This window comes from Serinus canaria, chromosome 7 (assembly GCF_022539315.1).
Source record: "Serinus canaria isolate serCan28SL12 chromosome 7, serCan2020, whole genome shotgun sequence".
Lineage (NCBI taxonomy): Eukaryota > Metazoa > Chordata > Aves > Passeriformes > Fringillidae > Serinus > Serinus canaria.
The window spans coordinates 16,201,325-16,216,741 of NC_066321.1; the positions used below are offsets into that span (position 1 = coordinate 16,201,325).

A 15,417-nucleotide genomic window follows, 5' to 3' on the forward strand; every position below is an offset into this window, starting at 1 on the left:
ACGCTGTGCCAAGGCAATCACCTTGCAGAAGAAATCCTTTTCTGTTTAGCTGGTTTTGAAAGTGGATTAAGCTGTTTTGGACAATAGCACTCCTTTTTCTCAAGAAGAAAGCTCTGTCCCCTTGAAACTATTTGGGGATAAATTTTCCAGAATACCTAAGAAATCCTTATACCTGGCCTTCCACCAGTGCTTGCTGCACTAATGCTGTGCCCAGTGCTGGCACTGCAGTCACCTCTCAAGGATCCCTGCTGTCAGAATCAAGGAACTAGATGCCAAATATCATTCTCAGGGGATGATGTTACACAAGACAGATGCAGGATGAAACTATATGCTGCAAAACTCTGAAATTTTATCATTTTGAGTGTTAACATCACCAATATAACCTGTGATTTAAAAAAAAGAACATCTAAAAGAAAGAAAACCAAAAGCTACAGAACAGAGACATTAAACCTGAACAAAATAAAAAGGTTTTTCTCCTGTTTGGATGTAATTATAGCTTCAGGACAGCATACTCAAAGTGCAAAATCACTCTGCATTATTTTCAACTCCCCATAAAACTGGAGTGCTTTTGTGGGCTGTGTTGCTCCACAAGGGTAGACTGTGACATAAAACAAAAACTCTGTGTGCCACTCCTTTGGAGTATCATGATCCCCACCATCACCAAAGGCCATAACACACATTCATTCTGGCCACTTCACATAAAATGAATTTAAATATACAGATCATTCTATTTCAGTTATAGAAACTACAAATGCTATTCAGCAGTGATGACTTGAGCACTTCTAACCTGCTCTTGGTCCTGGTTTTTCCTCCAAGTGACCTTAATTTAAACACAAAACCGACCTCTCTGCTCACCAAAGCAGGCAAGAATCTTATTTCTAGTCCAAACAGGGGATTTCCTCAGCTGCAGTGATGGACCTTAGCCTTGAGCTGACTGACACATGACCAGAGCAGGGTGTTTGGACACAAAAGGGCTCTGGCACAGTATAAACAGCACAAATGAGCAGTGAAAACTTTAATGTCAGAAAGCATGTCTCTCTATTCATGAAGTCTAAAGACAAAATAATATGTTACTGTAAATTCTAAGTTTCACTCTGACTGATAAATTGCATAATTTCAACTGAGCTCTATTCCCCATGCATACTCTTCAGATCTTTTATACTGAGATGAGAGCCTTTTGGGTTTCTTTTCTGTTTAGCCACTTTGCTAGGAGCAGTGATATTCTATCTGCTAAGTGGATACTAACTCCATTTAGTCTTTGCTATACTATTTTCTTGGATTCAGATTCATGACATGCCTACAGGATAATAGAATTTATGAACATATAAAATATCAAAAAGAATTGCAACACCACCACATCACTTGAGCGAGTGTTCAGGAAGCTCTTGCATTTACTCTAGTCTCAGTGTAATAAGAAAAAAAAATTTAAACTACAAAAAGTAAAAAGAAACGCCAAACTGTTCAGTTCTGAGAAATTTATCTCTGTAACTTTATATCCAGTATCACAACAGGACTGCAGCAGATAAGAGGCAAAGATAACTATATAATTGTCACATTTGCCCCAGGAGCACCTTTTGTCCTCTCACAATCTGTATAAAGCAAGGCACTACCCAGAGGTCTTGTCTGGCTGTTCCCCAGAATCATCCATTGTTTTTGTAAAAGTAACCTTTTATTCTTGCTGAACTTTAGCAGTCTCCAAACTGAGTTCTTGCAGAATACTGCCTTTAACCTCCTTTTGTTAGAGATGCAGCTCCCCATGGATGGCCTGGCAGCTAGAGGCACCTTCTTGTGCCATGCCCTGGCAAACGTGCCACAGCCTCTCCACTGAATTTGGCTTCTGCCCTTCTCTGCTCTTTTCACTTTTTCTTTTCCCTTATCTGTTCCCTGCAGCAATTTTCCTCTTTCAAAATTAGTTTTCCCAACATTTTCCCTCCATTTGGCTTCATACTTTTCAGTTACCTTTTCCTCTTTTCCCCTCTCAAATGCCAACACAAGGCTCAAGAGACAGGTCTACAGCCAGCTTCTCAGTGCCCATTTAAGCCACTTCCAGAGACAAGCTCAGTGCTGAGGGCGGAGAAATCAAACTGGACCAGTCCCATGGAACCACCTCCCTTCTGTGCAAACCCACCACTCTCAGACCAGGTGCTCTGGGCCTCAATGTGGCAGCAAGGACTAACAGTGAGGAGTTCTAAAGGTCACTTCCATGAGGCCAGCACTAAATAAAACTACAGAACCCAGACTGCTTCTCTGCTGTTGTCTCAGTGGCATTCTGACATGATTTCCTTTCCTCTTTTCCAGATGTTATTTTTATACGTATAAATTATCAAATATTCTCTCTAAAACTGTGAATCATTTGTCGCTCCCAGCTCCTACTCCCAGAAATCCCAGCTCAGTCTCCCAACATCCTCCAATAATTTGGCAGGCCAGAGTTTCTCAAATTTGTACACAACCCTTTATACTGGTGAGCCTTTTTTCCTCTGTCTCCAAGGCATCATCCAGAGGCTCCTGAACTCTGCTTTAAAGCTACAGGCTGTCTGGTACAATCTGGAGATTTTCCAGATCATTTAAACTGAAAAATGGGGGGCTGCAATAAAATATATATTCAACTTAAGATTATGTTTATTATTTCTTGATAGAAAAGGAACATTCTGGTGCATGATTTTTCTGCAAAGACTAGATTTTAGGGACATTTAAAGTAAAGAACACATGGAGCTCAGTATCAGTGTCCAGAGAAAGACTGAGGTCTTGGACACTGGACACTGGACACTGAGGTTTTTTATGAAAAAAATCACAAACTAGTGCCCATTTTACACATGAATGCATTCATTACACAGACAGCCACCCAGAGTATTTCATAAATAATACATGCACATCCATACTTCTCTAGTTGCCCAGTATCTAAATTATTTGAAGCACTGGCTATCCTGCTGAGAAGGTACCACACTTTCAAAGATCAAAGAATAACAGGAACTAGTCAATCAAGGAAACTGAACCAACTATGAATATTTTTAAACAACTGGTAGGTAAATCTAAGCTAGTCTATATATCCAACACATCTTAAAAAGGCCTGCATACAACCACCACCAGAGCACTGGGATGTGCAGCATCCTCCCTGCATGACAACAGCAGCACAGTTTCCATCAATGAGAAGACAGAATACATTTTGGAAGACAGCACTCAGATAAACTCCTACTTTTAAAAGGTGTGCCACAGAAATGCCAGGAGTTCTGCTGTTTGGCATATACACATTTCTAAGCTTCATATAAATATCAGTAAAAGAGCAGCCATTTAAACTAACCTTGACAGAGCTGACTAGTGTGTAAGTAAGCATGGAAAATGACCCATTATACTTCATATGAATAAAAAAGGTTTCTATTATTAATTTAATCATTATTCAATTATTCATCTGACATAGAATTCCACTTGCCATTTTAAAAGAAGGAAAGGGACAACAAATATAAAATATGCATAGTTGCTTTTCTGCCTCTTCTGGGGTCAATATGGCAAAGTAAACTTTTGTCATTCTCTTTCATTTTTACTGTGGTATTTTGATATTTCTTTTTTGCCAGAAAGTAGCATAGCTACTCAGCATGAAAATATTGCATGCTTGGTAACACTTCTCCCTGGTCCCAGGCCCTCAACTAAATAAAATTTCAAGAATAGCATCTAAAATTCCTAAGACCAAGGACAACCCCAATACACAAATGTTTCTTCATTTTTTTCCCAATTCTATACTTTGGAAAAATCTGCACTTTTTTTTATATTTGGATTGCCCATTCACCATCAAGGTAAACACTGCAGGATGAAATAAAAAATAAAGAAGTATTCAACTGGTAACTTATTTTCTGTTATAATGACTTGCAGTGATAATGCTGCTATCTTTGACTTTCTGGCAATGAAAGTCATCTCAGGGCCAACTTACTCCAGTGCTGGGTCCCTAAATTTATATTCTGGCACCTAACAAGAAACCTTATTTTCAGAATTAAAGGACAATTACGATCAGTTCCGTTAGCAGAGTAAAAATGAATTGACATTTGGTGGGTTTTTCATGTTTTTCTCATCACCAATCTGGTTGACAACCATAGCTGTGATTTTATTTTTTTTAAGACCTAGTAAAAGCAGCATCTTTAAGATTAATTCCAGGATCTGGGAACATGTGAGCTCCTATTATTATACCTGCCATTGAAAATCTCTAGAAAATCTGGGGGAAGAGTATATAAAAGACCCTGGAAAGAGGTGCTAATAAAAGCAGATCGAGCTAAAGAAGTTGGGTGGGTGGCTTTGGAAGCCTTTCACGTATCCATAGCTCCTGCAGCTGATGAACTTACTGTAATTTGGAAGAAAAGTCATGTGAAATATAGCAGAACTGTTAGTGAAAAGCAGTAGGAACATGCCAATTCTTCCAATTTTTTCTGCTAGAAAGAATACTGCCTTCCTCAGTATTCTGCTGTACCTCTGTATAATGTCTGCTTGGAAAGAGACAAGATTTGGGGGTTAATTATTGTTTTATTTAATTTTTAATCCATGCTCCAGACAAAAACTTATCAACACATTCAGATTTCATGCAGGAACAAGAAATGTCAGCCTAAAAAAGTGGTTTGGTATAAGAATGTATACAAGTCTGTCACAATTTACAGCACAATTTTGTAACACTATAATCTTCTGCCAGGAGAAAAATAAATAGACAAACCTAAACCCTCAAATTTTAAGCAGCTTAAACAAGATATTTGCTAAAATGGGATAAGGGAATTTGCATGATTTATGATTATTGAAATGTCATTTGCATATTTGTATAATGCATGTTCTGTTAAACAGAAAAAGGGATTTCCTTCTATACCTTTCCTTTCCAAATTCCATAGCACAGCTTACAAGGATGGAGCGTGGAAGGAACAGTAACAGTTTCTTTAGAGCCTCTTATGCTGATGGATGGCTACCAGGGCCAGCCTTACAGAATCACACACTAGTTTGGGAAGGACACCTGGAGGTCATACAGTCCAACTTCCCTCCAAGAGCAGGTTGCTCAGGACCTTGTCCAGTTGAGTTTTCTACCATCTCCGAGAGATTCCAGAACCTTTCTCAATACCTTCAGGTCAAGCTTATGGTGAAAAAAAAAATTTCTTCATATCTAATTACAATTTTCTTACGTCCTAAGTTGTGTCCACTGTGTTGCACCCTATTGCCTGTTCCCCTCTAGGCTAAAACTACCAGCTCTGTAGGCAAGGGGAGGGCAGTGAATGTCATGCTGCACCAAGTGGAGCACTGCCAGTTGCTGTTCTGGGACCGGTGTGTTTAACACTTTTACTTCAGAGAAGTGCAAGGTTCGCACCTGTAAAGGAAGAGTCCCTTGAAATGATGTCAGCTGAGAAGTGACTGGCTGAGGAGCTCTGCTGGAACAGACCTGGGGGCTGTGGCACACAGCCAGGCAAGCATAAGCCAGCAGTGTGCTCTGCTGCTCCTGCTGGGCTGCACTCAGAAAGGGAGGTGACTAACCCCCATTTAAAGGCTCCATTCAGAATCCCATGTGCAGTTCTGAGCCCCCAGTAAATGGCTCTGATAAGCCAGAGAGAGCTCAGCGCGGGGCTGTCAAGACAGCTGGGGGCTGAAGGAACTGGGTTTGTTCAGGCTGGAGAAATGGAGGCTTTGGTGGGAGTTAATAGCAGCTTTCCTTTTACAGAATGGAAATTTATGAGGAGGTTATCAAGGAGAAGGGGCCAGGTTCTTACAGTGGTCCATGGTGTGAGGACAAGTCAATGAGCCTAAGTTGAAAAAAGAGAGGTTCAGACTGGAAATAAGAAAAAAAAAAATCACTACAGGAATAGCTAGCATTGAAATTGGTTGTGCTGAGGGGCTCTGCCTCTCCATCCTTGGAGACTTTCTAGAACAGAGCGAATAATGCTCTAAGCAACCTGGTCTGATCTTCTAGACAAACCTGATTTGAGCAGAAGGCTGGTAGCTAGAGAGCTCCTGGTATCCTGTGATCCCATTCCCACGCATCTCCAAGAAGTGTCTGCCTCCACTTTTTCAGTGAATTCTTATTTGACACATTTAGACAGCAATTACATCTCCCCTTAGCCTTCTCTTCTTAAAATAGCCTGCTCTTCTAAATAAAGCCATTTGTAGAACCTGGACTTAAAACAGGGAAATACCCATATTCATCAGAGAAAGGAAAAAACCCTCACCCAAATACAGATGTGGAAAGAGTAGAGAACAGCCTAAATATAAACACTGTGAATCCAGTCCAGCACAAAGCCTGAGCAGTGAGAATAGTGAATTGGGGAAAGAAATTTGGGACTGAACAAAGAAACTGCTCCTATGTTCCAAGTTTCCTGTGTTCAGGGAAACTGGAGTTTGACTTCTCTGTCATTTATTCAAAGGCATCACAGAAACTATTACATCGAGCCCTTTTTCCAGCGACCTGGGACAATAATAATCTGAGTTTTTGGACAACTGACTGAGTCAAAAGAAGTAAGAGGCACTCTAAGGTCCCTGACCCTGATAGGAGCTATGTTTCCCCCTCCAAAATGTCCCTGTGTATTCTCCTCACTTTCATGAGCAAGAGTCAAAAGCAAATGGTCACTAACCAGGAAAGATATGCAGAGGAAACCAGAGGGTCACTGACTCTATTCACAAAATTCAAAGTTTGTATCATAAACCCTTCTTTAATGTTTTTTCTAGGAGACAGAATGTTTTAGCTAGTACTTTTCCAAATGAGTCACTAACACCCTTGTCTTCATTCTGCAGCTGCTGCTAATTTGAAGTGCCAGCCTTCTCCCCTCTTTCCCCAGAATGAAATAAAATATCAATGTTGCACTGTGCTGAAAATGGAAAGTTAGATGTAACACTATGCTACAAGGCCTCTGGAAGTTTCATTTACATTTGATTCCTTCTTTCCTCCCAGGCCTATACCTAACTTAAGCCCTCTCAGCAAATTATTTCACACTTACCTCCACAATCATTGGTCCTAAGAATGAAAGACAGACTCAAAAGGTTTTTTAACACTTAGTGCACCACCATCTAACAGGATTTAAAACAACACAAAAGAAGATAAAGTCATAGAAAAAAAGTGTAAACAGCTATCTGCATTTATGTGTAATCAGCAAATTTATCTGTAATCAGCAGCCCTACTGACCAAGGCCCCAGAAAACCTTTTATCCAGAAGAGCTCTGCAGCCCCACTGCGTGAGACTGAAGTGAGACCCAAGGGGGTGGACTTCTTTTGGAGACAACTTCACCCAAAGCCATGCAAATCTCAAACTTCTTAAGTATCTCATCAGTTGCTCCACTGTAGAAACATACTGCAGCTGGGGGATTTGGGTTTAGTTTTCAACCAAACTGGTTTCTTGATTCAGCTCACTGACCACACAAATGCTAGGGCCAGAACAGGGGGAAGAACGGGTTGCTGGGAGCAATGGAGGAAGACAAGATTGCCCTTTTTGGCTGCTGTGCATAGTTATGTAAAATTAAAGTGATTATGTAGCTATGGCCTGAGGGATAGAAGAGGTCACAGATACTACCACAGCTTATAAACTGCTGTGGAAATTGTGTCAGTGTGTGTTGCCAAGAGACAAGCACAAGAATTCACTTCTTAACCTGTTGTAAAACCCACAAAGTGAAGCCTGTTCACTCTACCTCTCTAGAAATCCTCCATACTTCCCTCTCAATGCACAAGAGGCACACCAAACTTTTTGTGTTCCATTTTGTATCAGTAAGCTCTGTTCATCTACCTGGAATGATTCTGAAACATTTCTCACAGGCCTTACATGAGATTTCAAAAACTTAGCTTAAATATATTTTGAAATGTTTTCATCAAGTCAGAGCAACTGAAACTCAAAGTGTTCTTAAAATCTGACCATGAACAAGAACACACTGCTCCAAAAGCTGCCATGGAACAAGTGAGCCCTGTATCTGGTTATACCTAGCCATGTCCAAGCTCTGACTTCCCAATTCTGAGATAACACAGTTCAGCTTAGAACTTACTCAGATAACATTTCAACACAGATCTTGGTATTTTCACCTGAGGAAGACTAGGAAGATGCCTGAAGTCAGAAAATAATTATCATCTATTTAACTGCCGTAGACACGACCTAAATCTGTTTTGTGTCTGTTTTGACTGAAATAAACTCAAACAGATTTTTATCAACACACTTTTCCACCATTTTTCACTTTTTTAGCAAAGTAGGAGTTTTTCCAGCAGAAATAGTTGTGAACACTACTTTGCACAGGCCACAAAGTCTATACAATTGAACAAAAAACAAGTATGTAATTTTAGCTAAATCTGAGCATACATCTTCAAGGGACTGTTTCTCAAACCAAAAGCATAATTTAATGAAAAACAACTAATTTTTTAAAACCATTGTTAACTGCTCTTGATTATGGAAGACTGAAACTGAAATACGTAACTGTACCAAGATATACTTTCCCATTTATTACTACACCTTCTTCTTCTAATAAAGAAGTTCAAACTTCTTTACTACTATCACATTTCTTTCATTAGGAGCACTGTGTTAGTAGCATCAATTACCTTTCGAAGTGATGCATCTACTATCAACCTTAATAGCTCAAACTTTGCTACCTGGACTTCAAAGTAGACAAAAAATTGTGTCCGAGGTGTTTTTTTGATGTATATACTAAAAGATAGATTTCTTAAAGGCATTGTTTTATAGAAAAATAGATTTAGAAAACAATGCTTTACTTCATTGGAAAACATGAATAATTTTGCCTACCTTTTCTTTGTTCTTTCAACATGGATTGGAAGCTCAGAAATTTACTAAGGAAATTTCATCCTTGAGACTGAAACCTAGAGACTTATGTTCCAACAAGAAGCAAAGTACTTAGAAGTATATAGCATGCTCAATTCTGGTCTGAAAGTAATGAGAGGAAAAAAACCTACTATCATTATGAAGAATACCAGCTCAGTTTTGAAAAAAACATACTTTAAAGAACTGTTTTATACAAAGAAAATTAGCTTCTCCCCACACAAACTTATTGCACGCCTTTCATGACTGCCTTGGGATCCTGTGCTGAGAGTAAAGCTAGAAAATACACCAGCACAAATCAGACATTGTGTAATTCTGGCTTCTTAGAGCTGTTGCCTACCTAGTGGTTATAAACTTCACATTCACAAGCCCGGTGCCTGGAGGGGGTTAACAATCAAAATACAAAAGGAAACCAGCACTGAATAAATGTCTCAAGACTATTTCAAGTCATATATAGGTTTATCACTTTTCTGCTAAAGTCAGTCCCATAAGACCAGCAGACTCAGGACCTGCTCATATGTCTGCAGTAAAGTTACTACAGAATCACAAAGAGGGACCAAGATTTTGTTGACATTTGTTAAATGACGCAAATCACACAGTATCAAATTAAGCCCCAAGCATGGGGTACTCTAGGGATGAGTTTAGTCTCAAACTTCTTATTAACTTCAAAGTTAATAAGAACCTGTAATTTCCATCATTGATTGAATGGAGAAAATATTTTTAACTTTGTCATTGGCAAATTCAGTCACATATATGTACATATACACCATCCCTCTCTTTAAGGAGGTTGGATTCAAGTAGGAAAATTGTGGCTATTTAAAAACTCTTTTTAACAGAGTCCCTAGGAAATAAATACAAAATCAACACACCTTATGGATGCCATTTCTGCTTCTCCTTGATTCCAGCCCCAAACACACACACTTAAAGTTGCACTCCCTAACTTTTGCTCCTCTGAAGTGAAGATTATGACCATCAGAGCATTGCAAATCACCTCCAAATTAAGCATGATCAGCATAACCAACAAGATATCAAGGTTCTAGTAAAGGTTGCTTATCTGAAATGAAAGGCAAAACTCCTGCTGACTTCAATGAAGCCAGTCTTCCAGATGATGGTGGTGTGAAGTGTTTCTACAGTTCATGTTCCTTTAGCAGAGTTGTTTAGAGAGTTACGATGTACACAAATATACATGATATGAATACTTGCAGAACTTTGTATGAACTTTGCACAACCCATTTCTAGAGAGGATTTTGCATATATAAGCATTATTCCAGCAAGAGTTTCTAGAAATACTTCATGAAGGGCATATTTCATCAAAGGCTACCTGAACCAAACTTGAGAAGTTCAAAGGAAAAGTTCAAATAACTGGTACAAGGATAGAGATGCCCCTCACAAAACAAGCTGGCTGGAAGAATTACGTAGAACAATCGTTGTGATCAGTGACAAAAAGTTACTGGTCTGATGTATGGATGTAAACAGATGTTCTCAGTATTGGACTGGGATGTTTGGAAGAACAGAAAATGCTCTTTCTAGGTAATACTCTTCATTTCTCTCTATGTTCCATCCTCTGAAATACTTCTATAGAGTGAGAGGGATTATCTTACCACCAAAATGCTCAAGTTTTTCTTAAAATTGGTAGATTTTTACAATTCTTTCCACAGTATAGTACATTTTTGGAAGGAATTCTCTACATAGTTGCACAATAAACTTACAGCCTGTCTGGAATGGGAAAGAACACATTCAAGAAGCTGAGGAGGATAATGGGATCAGGTTACTGTGTGGAGCAAAAAGCTTGCCTGCAACTAACCTGTGCTTTTCTTTTATTTCAGTGAATTTCTAAGCTCAGCCAAGAACCACAGAGTCACAACTAGGGACAATGAATATAACTCCCCAGAATACCGAATGTGCAAACCTTACAAGCATGCATACTCTGCTTTACTGCAAACTTGTCTTTTATTATGTACAGATTTTGCAGTCTTAGTGCATATGGAGTAAACCTAACTAAACTGATTAGAATTAGTAATCCTTGATACTGATGAAAATCAGCTCATCAGCAACTGAAACTTTTTAAAGGGCGACAGACCTGTGCTTGGTCTGAAGGCAGTGCCAAGGTACACATTAGCAGCAAACAATTTGCAGGTCCTACTTCTCCTGCTTTAGAAGCTGAAGGTTCTACATTGGTGTATTAATTTCATATACTGACACTAAATTGCAGCTTATCCAGTGTCTGCTGATAAGACAATTTCATGTCGACTTGGTTTAACACTGTTAACTCATTTCCTTCTCACTCTGCCATCAACAGGCTTGCATAAAAATTAGGTGTTCCCATTTTAAAGTTTGCTCTCATCAGCTGGAGAACGAGGTTTTGTCATGGCAGAATCTGCCTGCTCACTACAGTTTGTATCAATCTACAGTCCTGCCTACAAACCCACACAACTTCTATAAACATTGGTTCTTCTCAGAGCTGCCAAAGCGCAGTTTTGCAGCTAGCAAATGATAAAGTTCAAAGCCCACTCGAAGATAATTTAGCAAGACTTCATTAGTTCTAGGTTTTGTTACCTAATACCATACAAAATAACTAGAATTCAAGTATCACACAGGCATTATCTACAACTACTAAATGCTTACACTTTAGATAAGCCACGCTATCTATAGGAACTGTTGCCATCTTCCACAAACCCTCTCTTACAAAAAGAGCTTTCCTCTATGATACAGAAGCCTACAGGTGGAATTGCTCATATTGCCACATTACTCTCCAAGGGAATACCAGGAATGCAGGTAGTTATCACAATTTAGTTGTAAACTGTTGTGTGCATTGTGACCCAGAATTCCATTTGATATAGGGAAACAAAACATACACTCACTTTTATTTCTTACTTGACCAAAGCAAACAGATTGTGGCCTAAACATGTTTCTACACATTTGTATTTGTTTATGTGTACTCTGTCTTGTTAAATATTAAAATACTCTGCCTGGCACAGGTTTTACTCCTGGGCAGACAGGCCTTTAAGCACTAGGAGAACACATGTAATATTAATGAAAATAATTTTCCAAAATGTTGAAATACAAAATCTCTCAATTATAAGTAAAGCTAAAGTACAGAAATTAGATATAACTGAGTTGAAATTTGAAAAGCAATATTACAGAAATATGGTTTAAGAAAGCACCTAAATCATTAGAAACATCCATTGAACTTGGAAAATATTTTTGATGCTCTCTGACAAGCCATACAATGCTGCAATACAGGAACCGTCCTAAAACATACACTCATTAGAAGACACAGAATTTACCAGATATGTCAAGCATATAATTCCAGAGTAAAAACTGTCCTAAAAATGAAGGTTTTACAAGCTTCAACTTAAAGTCATTTCAAACTGTTTTCATTGCCATAATATTTCATTTTAAGTCTTCTTCCACTGTTAATTTTGTTATTTTCATTGAAGTCCATGGTTTCACTAATGTCTTTTGATGCTGAGCTCCCTAAGACTAGAGGAAGGGAGGTGCTGAATCACAGCAAATGTTTATATTTCCTCACAGAATATATCACTGAACCAGCTTGAATACTTCATGAATAAGACTGTGAAGATCATAACAGTCAAATACAAAATCTGTTTTTTAAAATCTGTAACATATTAATATCAATTTAAATAGTTGACCATATAAACATTTAAACCCAAAGAGCCATTAGAAATGTATGCAATTTATCTAATTAGTATTTTTGAGCGCTCTGCAGAAAAATCATCTTCAAGAAATTCCTGTCACCTGCAAATATTGATTTGCAGATTATTAGTCAGCAGATTTTCCATCATTATTTAAACAAGGATAAGATGAGAAGCAGAACCTCTGGTTTAGGAGATTTTCCTACCTCCCCCAGTATAATCATGTACTATCACCCATTGTTCATTCAGCAAAGGAGATTCACTTCTATTATCACTTGCATTTAACAAAACCCAAAGATTTCTCCAGAATCACTGAGAGTGGACATAGAGTGGACAGTGAGCTGTTTTAGGACCCAAAGAACAGAACAGCTAAAAACTATGAATTAAATTAATATTTCTACATGTCCAGAGGGGATCCATAGTGGGAAGATTGCTTATGTTACTGAATTCTGCATATTTGAGTACCAAAACCTACTGTCACTGGTCCCTGTATCTATACCAAGGAGACACCTATTTTTCTTTTATTCCTTTTATAAAATCAAGATCTCTGAAAACAGGAAACTTTCACTGGATGTCAGATATTTCATTTCATGTGTGTAGGTCAAATGGCTCAGTGTTCTCTCAGCTGAAACAGAGCAATGTAATTTCAGGCTGTATAATTTTATAGCAAAGACTGCAAGGCAGTTTGAAGATGTCATTGACTGTAATACAAATCAATATTAAATTATCTGTACAGGAAGCATTTTCAAAAGACGGTCCATCATGTTTTCTCACAGGATCATGGATTTCTAGGATCATTCTTTACTAACTACTATAAGCTATCAGAGTTTATCTCACTCTTCAATTATTTACAGGTCAAAACAGACAAGTGATACTGCCTTATATATATTCCATGTTATGTACTTGGTTTGTAACTTAAAATTGCCACACAAAACCATGAGGGTAAAAGTTTCTGAATAAAGACATTTGTTCCATTTGAGAATGTACATATAGTCTTACAGCTAAGTGATGCAAAAGGCTGTCCTTTAGGCATTCCACCTTTCTTTAAAATAATGCATTAAATATATGTACATATATATATATATATATAAAATATATGTAAACAGTTACTGCAGTGACTGCTCTGCAGCTAAATCTTTAAATGGTTGTAGTCTGTCCATCTTTTAGCCTGATGTCGATTACACACTTAACAGATTAGTAATTTCAAATCATCTAAAGACCTTTGTCACATTTCTATCAATTTCTGTATATACAAAAGCACATTTCAAAGACTCCTCATTGCTGCCTTGTAAAATGTCTCATGACTGTCAAATGGAATTTATTTTTCAGCCAAGCAGTCTAAAATACATTTCACAATACAGTAACACAAACACAATAAAAAGAAGAGCCTATCAAGTGTGCAGATAAAGGGAAGGGAATTCTTTCCTGTCATTACCAAAGAGACAAGACAGTTCAATAGAAAAAAAAAAAAAAAAAAAAAGAAAATCACAACCAAACCCACACCACAGTAATAACCTCTAAAAAAAGTTCACACATGGAAGCCTCATATGGGTCTGTTTTGATTTGTGAGGAGTGTCACTGGTGGTTGGAAAGGCTTATGCTAAATGTTCCAGACAGCTGATGCAACCACCCCTGCATCTGCCAGTTTGCAGCATGATGCTTCTAGAGCAGTGGGGCTGGCTGCCCTTAAAGACTTGAAGGAGAAAGGGAAAAAGGTGGAGATCCTCCACCGCAAGAACTACTGACATCAATATCCCCGCAAACAGCAGCTACCCGTGTTCAACATTAATCATCACGACCTGGACCCTTAATGCGTTTTTTAATCCAGTTTGAAAACTGTGAGGTGGCAGCTCACAAAGGTCCAACTCCGCAGACAATGAGTATCCACCCGAATCCGTCAGCTTCCCCGATGCCCGTATTTAATTGGAATTACGGCCATCCCCATCGCAGCAGTAAGCACGCCCCGCCACCCCTCGGGATGTCACAACACCCCCGCCGCGGCTGAGGCACGGCCATGGCAGCCCCAGCCGGCCGAACTTCGGCTCCTCTGCCCGCGTTCGGGGGCTGCGCTGGGCGAAGGCAGCGGGAGCGCGGCCCGCAGCGCTCCGCTCTGCGGCGGGGTGGCCGAGGACGTGGTTGGGAAGGAGGAGACACGCCGGGAGCCCTGGGGAAGAGGAGGGACCGACAGCGGGAGGGGAAAGGCGAGAGGGGAGTCAGGTCGGAGACTGCACGCTAGGGAGCGAGGAGAAGCGGTGGGAGCCCGGCGGGGGCTGCCGGGGCGGCGGCGGCCGCAGAAGGGGCTGCCGGCTCTTTCCTGTCTCCGTTCCCCGATGCAACCTGACCGCCTCCCCCGGGCCGTGCCCCAGCCGCGGAGCTCCCGCCCGGCTCGGCCCTGTCCGGCCGCCCGGAGCGGGGCCAGCCCCAGACCCGCCGCGCCGCCCGGCGTGCCGGACCCTACCTTCGCCTGCAGATACTGGGGGTAGTAGTAGGTGGTGTACTGGGGGTACATCTGCTGTTTCCACACTTTGCCCATGAAGCTGGAAATGTAGCCTGCAGTGCAGGGATGGGGGGGTACTTTGGGGGGCTCCAGCCGCTCTCCGTTTCTCTCCCCTCCTGTCTCTTCCTCTCCGGCGGCGGCTGCTGCTGCTGCTCCTCGGCCGAGCTCAGACCTTCCTCCACCCAAAAGCCACAGCGGAGCGGAGCGGGGGCAGGCACTCTCGCTCTCTGCCCGGGAGTTCCTGCCAAGTCCCCGCCCGGCCGGGCCGAGCAGCAGCGGCAGCGGAGCGGCGGCGCGGGGAGCGCTCGGGGCCGGCGCGGCGGTGCCAGGCGACGGGGCAGGGCTGGCGGAGGGGCGGGGGACAGGGGCGAGGGGAGGCGCTTAGCCCCGCTCGGCGCCCGGGGCGAGCCCCAGCCGTGGCCCCGCGGCGGGGCAGCCCCCGGGGCGGGGGGCGGCGAGCGGCGCCGCTCGGCCCGAGGGCCGCTCCAGCGCCGCGGAAAGCTGCGGTG

The 15,417-nt window shown here is 40.9% G+C and overlaps 1 protein-coding gene across 2 annotated transcripts in view; it reads right to left on the reverse strand.

Moving 5' to 3' along the window:
• RBMS1 (RNA binding motif single stranded interacting protein 1) overlaps positions 1-15,169 on the reverse strand; it is a 142,493-nt gene extending 127,324 nt beyond the window's left edge. Inside the window, exon 1 of one of the 2 annotated variants that reach the window (XM_030241663.2) lies at positions 14,870-15,169. In XM_030241663.2, coding sequence (XP_030097523.1) covers positions 14,870-14,944 — 75 coding nt within the window. In that variant the 5' untranslated portion in view covers positions 14,945-15,169. The remainder of the gene's footprint in view (positions 1-14,869) is intronic. The other variant, XM_030241664.2, reaches the window with a different exon arrangement.
• Between the last annotated feature and the right edge of the window lie 248 nt (positions 15,170-15,417).